This window comes from Herpailurus yagouaroundi, unplaced genomic scaffold (genome assembly GCF_014898765.1).
Source record: "Herpailurus yagouaroundi ecotype Mexico unplaced genomic scaffold, PumYag 141, whole genome shotgun sequence".
NCBI classification, from domain to species: domain Eukaryota; kingdom Metazoa; phylum Chordata; class Mammalia; order Carnivora; family Felidae; genus Herpailurus; species Herpailurus yagouaroundi.
This window is the reverse complement of record NW_024412396.1, coordinates 1,782,798-1,789,607: the sequence shown is the minus strand read 5'-3', so window position 1 is coordinate 1,789,607 and position 6,810 is coordinate 1,782,798. Positions and strand designations below refer to the sequence as shown.

The following is a 6,810-nucleotide window of genomic DNA, read 5'->3' as shown; positions in this document are numbered from 1 at the left end:
TTCACTCATATGAGGACTTTAAGAGACAAAACAGATGAACATAAGGGAAGGGAAACAAAAATAATATAAAAACAGGCAGGGGGACATGTTCTTTTACAGAACATGTCAACTTCCTGAAAACAACTCAGGCTGAGACCCTGAGTCCTTTAAGTTACAGTGTCTCAGAAGGTTTGTGTTCAGCTCCCCCTGTAGTCCCAGGCGCTGTGTCACTCACAGCACAGAAGTACTTGGCTGAGTCGCTCCAATGGGCTGAGTGTTTCCTCAGGTGGAAGGCCTTTTCACTCTTCTTAAATTCAGCCTCGAAACCTTTGATGCCTTGAACTAGGGCATCTGATGGCCCTGAAAAGTACTTGAGGAGAAGCTGGAGTCCTTGGTTGGGGTGCTGCACATACCAGAAGAGATAAGTAGTTCCACTAGAGGAATAGTTACAACTCAGCTCCAGACGGGCTCCTTCAGAGACAGTGATGTGGCCGTCAGTTTGGGTCAGTGACTGGGCTCCAGTTCCTCCTGAAACATTAGTGCTGAGTCAATGAACTCCACTAAAGCAAAAGGTCTATATTCAGAATCAAACCAGAACAATGTTTTACTTGTGGACAAGGGAATTAAATGGAATGTTACTCACTCAGGAACAGAAGCACCCCAAGCATCAAGATGAACACCAAGGTCATGGCCAAGCAGTGAAGAACCAGAGAGTTTTCTTTCTGGGAAGTTCCTCACACACAAATGAAATCTGATGACCGAGGGGACTTGAATCCAGATTGCTCTGAGGTTGAGGAGGAATGATAGATTTAGATTCCTTTTTCTTCGGGACTGTTAGCAAGAGATGCTAACAGTCCAGGCTAAGAGATGCTAAGAGATGTCCGGGCAAAACTGTCTGCCCCTGTTGTCTGAGATTCTTTATATGTCACTGTCTAAAAAAATGCCGACAGAACACCTCTTTAAAGTGTAAGGACAGAAGGTTTTTGGGAGCTTATTCTCATCTTTTACAGAAAAGCCATTTTGAATTTAGGCAACAGTGCCCTCTAGGGGCGAAACAGAGCTAAGGAGACATTCACATTTTTTTGTGAACCTTTCCGACTTGTTCCTGACCATCTGTCTATAGGTGAATTTCAAAGCATTATGGTTGTGTCCAGAGGATTTATGTTTTGCAGGCCCTGAAACTTATAAAATGAGGGGTTTTTATAAAAGAACAGAAAATTTTGAATAAAAAATCGGGTGCAAGATAATTTTTTAGAGTGAGAAAGAAAATCACAACAAATTACAAATTATATTAAACAAAGGCCACAAATATCATAAAATCTAGAAAACTGCATATTTCCCTCATACATTTATTTAATACTTTTTCTTTTTCTTTTGACTCCATACTTTTTAGTTGTTTCTCCATTTGACAATAAATTTGCAATATTTCCTATATAGTAAAAATAAAGGTAATTCAGTCTTTACTCTCAGCATGGTTGATCACACACACACACAAATTTTAATTCACAGTGCATTGTGATAATGCTACATAAATTTTTAGGACTATAGTCAAATTTTGTAAAACATCTATTAAGTCACTGTGTACTGTAAGATTTCATTACATTTCAAGTTTTCTTATGCTGTACCAAACCCTAAATACTATGAACTGATGATACTTATTAACCAGTTTATTAAGTCTGTGTTACTTTTCTATTGCTATGTACCAAACTACCATGAGCTCTGTGACTTAGAACAACACCCATTTTTTATCTCACATATTCTGTGGGTCAGAAGTCTGGGTACAGTTAAGCAAGATCTCACAAGTCTACAATCAAGAAGTCAACCAAGATTGCTGTCTTGTCTGAGGTGTGGGGGCCCTCTTTCAACTCAAGTAGTTGTTGGCAGAATTCATTTTCTTGTAGTTGTAGAACTCATAGCAGCTTGCTTCTTCAAGCCTAGCAGGAGAAGCTCTCTGATCTCAGGAAAACCTAAGCCCTCTTGTGTCAAGCACACCTGATTGTAACAAGCCCACCAAAGGATATTATGTCTTTTGATGAACTCAAAATCAAACTGATTAAGGGCTTTAATTACATCTGCAAAGTCTCTTTACCTTTGCCATTAACATAACTTGGTCGTACAAGTGACATCTGTCATATTGTAGGTCCTGCCCACATTCAAGGGGAGGAGATTATATAGGGTATGTACACCAGAGGTCAGAAATCTTAGGTACCATCTTAGAATTTGCCTACCACAGTTGTTAATGTCTTCATTTTACTGGTGTATTATGAGTTATACATTATCCCCATAAATGTAAAAAATTTGGGACCAATCAGCAAGAAGTTAAGAAAAACCTTAATAGATACAACTGGGTAAAGCCATTTCACACCAAAGGAAAGCATAAGCAAAGGCATCCGCCACAAAGGTAAGGAATCAAGTTTATATAGAATGGAGTGCACAGATATGGTAACAGTAGTCAGTAAAACCATAAAAATGGATTGGAACCAGCCAGGAAGGTGCAATATAGTTTTAAACTCCAGAAAGTTGCCAACAGTAGACCATCAGGTCTTTAAGGAAGCAAAGACTTGTTAATGGACCATTAGCAGAGTCTTATGTCTAGCCTGAGTAGTCAGGCTGCTGAAATGAGAATTGAGGCCATAGGGGCAGATGGAATTTCCAAAGGAGAGGGCACATATTGAGAAGAAAAGAGGGCCTACAGCAGGAGGAATGCTCACGATGTGGAATAATCAAAGAATAGTATAAAAGGACACTGCAAAAGTTCTCCCAGATCTTGAATTTATTTTTTACTTTTATTTATTATTTGTTTATTTAATGTTTATTACTTTTGAGAGAGAGAGAGAGACAGAGTGCAAGCGGGGGAGGGGCAGAGAGAGAGAGGGAGACACAGAATCCCAAGCAGGCTCCAGGCTCCAGGCTGCCAGCACAGAGCCCGATGCAGGGCTCGAACTCACAAACTGTGAGATCATGACATGAGCTGAATGAAGTCAGACACTTAGCCAACTGAGCCACAGGTGCCCCCAAATCTTGAATTTTTAAATGGGAGTGCAGAGGGTCAGAGAGAGAAAGATTTCAAAAAAGGAATGAGTGAATGAGTAGCTAAGACTGCAGAAAGTGGCTGCTCTAAACGTGGTCTGTAGGTTAAGCAGCATTGGCATCACCGGGGGCTATTCTGGATTGCGTGATCTCAGACACTACCCAAACTTCCTAAGCCAGAATCTTCATTTTAGTGATTCATGTGCACATTAAAATTTGAGAAATATTGGCCTAGTGTTTTAATGCAACTTAAACATATCTTTTGGATTTAAAGATGAAGAGGTCGTTGATGACTTCTGAGAAAACAGATTTTAAAAAGGGTTGGGACATGGGCGCCTGGGTGGCTCAGTCGGTTGGGCGGCCAACTTCGGCTCAGGTCATGATCTCGCGGTCCGTGAGTTCGAGCCCCGCGTTGGGCTCTGTGCTGACAGCTCAGAGCCTGGAGCCTGTTTCAGATTCTGTGTCTCCCTCTCTCTGACCCTCCCCCATTCATGCTTTGTCTCTCTCTCTCTCTCAAAAATAAATAAACGTTAAAAAATTTTTTTTAAAAAGGGTTGGGACAAAAGCCAAGATGCATGGAGGTGTGGAGTGAAAGACAGGAGACAAAATGAAAGCAGTTATGATTGAGGCTACAGTAAAGGAACAGGGAGCCAAGAAGTGGATTGGTGGCAGGAGAGACGTGTATGGGCTTGGGGGGAGTGTTAAATTATTTTTTAAGATGAGAAAGCTTAAATATTTTAATTGATGAAAAGGAATCGGTGGCAAAAAAAAAATAATAATAAGATTATGGAGTTTGGGTAATCAGTGGGCTGAGGTGCCAGAGAAGTGAGACAGAATGATATGGGAGAAGAGTTTGGGCACAGGATACTGTCTGTTTAAAAGTAAGAGGGCTACCTTTTACATCATTACAGGAAGTAAGGTAAATTATATGTATAAAAGCAAAGTTTTAGGGGCGCCTGGGTGGCGCAGTTGGTTAAGCATCCGACTTCAGCCAGGTCACGATCTCGCGGTCCGTGAGTTCGAGCCCCGCGTCGGGCTCTGGGCTGATGGCTCAGAGCCTGGAGCCTGTTTCCGATTCTGTGTCTCCCTCTCTCTCTGCCCCTCCCCCGTTCATGCTCTGTCTCTCTCTGTCCCAAAAATAAATAAACGTTGAAAAAAAATTTTTTTTAAAAGCAAAGTTTTAGTTGGGATGCAGAAAGTTGAAGATGATATCAATGATATCATTTAATGATATTAATTATCTTTATGGTCACTTACCATGGATAATCAAAAGGTGGTGGATATGCTGTTTTGGCAGAGTAGAGCTTCAAGGGAGATATTGTAGAGTATGGAATGATAACAGATTATAGAAACAAAATATTTTCATGCACTGTTTCATGAACAATTGATGTTAAAAGCTGTGACTATATGGAGACAATCTTCAGTATAGCTTTGTGATTTTTACCAGCTATGCTCATCAGTTAAGCAATATGACTAAGAGGGAAGATTGGTCCAGAAGTGGAATTTACCAGATGTGTTGTGATGGTTAATTTTGTGTCAACTTAACTGGCCTGAGGGATGCCCAGATAGCTGGTAAAACATTCTTTCTGCATGTCTGTGAGAATTTCCAGGAGAGATTAGTGGATTGGAGGCAGGAGAGGCACGTATGGGTTTGGAGAGTGTTAAATTATTTTTTTAAGATGAGAAAGCTTAAATATTTGAAATGATGAAAAGGAATCAGAAACAAATAAGATTATAGAGTGAGATTATTTGACTGAGTAGAATGACCAAAGAGATCTCCTCTCACTAGTGTGGGCAGGTATTGTCTAGTCCACTGCGGGTCTGAATGGAACAGAAAGATGGAGAAAGAACAAATTGTCTCCCTCTTACCCTTTTCTCTCTTCATGAGCTGGAACATCCATCTTTTTCTGCTGTCAGACCATGGAGATCCTGGTTCTCGGGCCTTTGGACATGGAGGGAATTATACCACTGGCTTTCTTGGTCTTCCAGCTTGAGATGGCAGACTTTGGGACTTCTTGGCCTCTCGAATGGGTGAGCCAATTCCTATAATGAGTCTATCTATCTATCTATCTATCTATCTATCTATCTATCTATCTATCCATTTCCTATTAATTTCATTTCTCTGAAGAACCATGACTAATACAAGTGTCGTAGAATAACAGGTGGACAGAGTGAGATGAGAATACCAGCATGAAGCAGTTGAAGAAATATGTCCTGGAGAATGTTGGATGAGAAGGAAGAGAAAATAGCAGATGAGACAGAAGACTATGAAGGAACTGGAGGAACAGATGTTATTAAAGAACAGATTTGGTGAGAGTAACTACATGAGGACAATCAAAACAGGTAATTGTCATCTGAGAAGGTAGGGCTTCAGAGATGGAAAAGTTCTGGTTAATGACTAGTGGCATGGCTAGCTTATTTGACATCTGGATCAAATAAAGTTTAAGACTCTTTTTCACTATACACAAAAATGTTTCATAATTATCATGGTATATTTAGGAAAAGACATTTTCTTGGTGCATTCTTTAGTTTTTAATGTAAATAATTAACAACTTAATAAAGAAGATATTTCAGTGTTTAGAATATTATTCAAATTCAATAAATCATTTATTTATGACTTAAATTGGCACTTAAAAATATTACCCCTTCTGGGGCACCTCAGTGGCTCAGTCGGTTAAGCATCCGACTCTTGATTTTGGTTCAGGTCATGATCTCATGGTTCCTGGGATCGAACCACGCCTTGGGCTCTGTACTGGCAGCGCAGAGCCTTCTTGGGGTTCTCTTTTCCCTCTCTCTCTGTCCCATCCCTGCTTGTGCTCTCTCGCTCTGTCTCTCAAAAATAAACATTAAAAAAATATATATTATCCCTTATAGTGTTCACTCTCTGTTTTATATTTTAAACACAAATAGAAACTGTCAATGGTCTCATAAAATAACAAAATAGAATAACTCAATATTATGTTTCTCTCCACAGCCATTGTACTATTATTGTTTGTTTCAAATCTATGTTTGAATGCAGAAATATATAATGTGATAGGTTTAGAAATATGACCTGCATGAAAAGCAAGCTCAGACAATTACACAATGTTACAGACTTGTTCCAAAAATTAAAGGCATGCACTTTCACTATTGGGAACATGGATGAGTTATACTTTTCTCTAAGTACTATACAATTAAAATCCATGGACATTATGTATAAAACAAAACCAAACCAAAAGGTGGAGAGAAGTCAGAACAGCTAGGGACTTTGAGAACTGAGAAAGAACAACACGGTGAGTTTACCGGGTTTTCTTTTTGTCTCCTTCCGGATTTGGAGTTGAGGAAGCTGACAACAAGGAAACACGGTCTCTCCAGCTCGGGCTCACTTGCCCTCCTATCTTGAGATTGTGCTTCTCACTTTAAAAAGCTTCCCAGCTTGGGGCACCTGGGTGGCTCAGTCTGTTGAGTGCCCAATTTCTGGCTCAGGTTATGATGTCACAGTTCATGAGTTCGAGCCCCTTATCAGCTCCCGGCTGTCAGCATGGAGCCTGCTTTAGATCCTCTGTCCTCCTTGCTGTCCCTTCTCTGCTCTCTCTCTCTTTCTAAATAAACATGAAAAAAAAAGCTTTAAAAAAAAAGCTTTCCAGCTTAGATATATGAAATTATGCTAATTATCAAGTCTTGAGCCACAGCCTTCACCTGCACCAATAACAGTATCTGAATCTAGCTGTCAACATTGTTGCACATTAGAATCTGGGACAATGGGAAAGAAAGGAAGAAAGAAAGAAAGAAAGAAAGAAAGAAAGAAAGAAAGAAAGAAAG

The 6,810-nt window shown here is 39.9% G+C and overlaps 1 long non-coding RNA gene and 1 gene segment (V, D, J or C); one reads left to right on the top strand and one right to left on the bottom strand.

Annotated features, from left to right (window-relative positions):
* Positions 1-822, bottom strand: LOC121031471 (T cell receptor alpha variable 8-3-like). The segment is given in 2 exon segments: positions 1-507; positions 623-822. Coding segments are annotated over 2 exon segments (402 nt in total).
* A 3,372-nt stretch (positions 823-4,194) lies between these two features.
* The window catches only part of LOC121031484 (uncharacterized), a 4,725-nt gene continuing 2,109 nt past the window's right edge, over positions 4,195-6,810 (top strand). The window contains exons 1-2 of the long non-coding RNA XR_005790724.1: positions 4,195-5,040; positions 5,164-5,371. This is a non-coding gene — a long non-coding RNA (uncharacterized LOC121031484). The remainder of the gene's footprint in view (positions 5,041-5,163; positions 5,372-6,810) is intronic.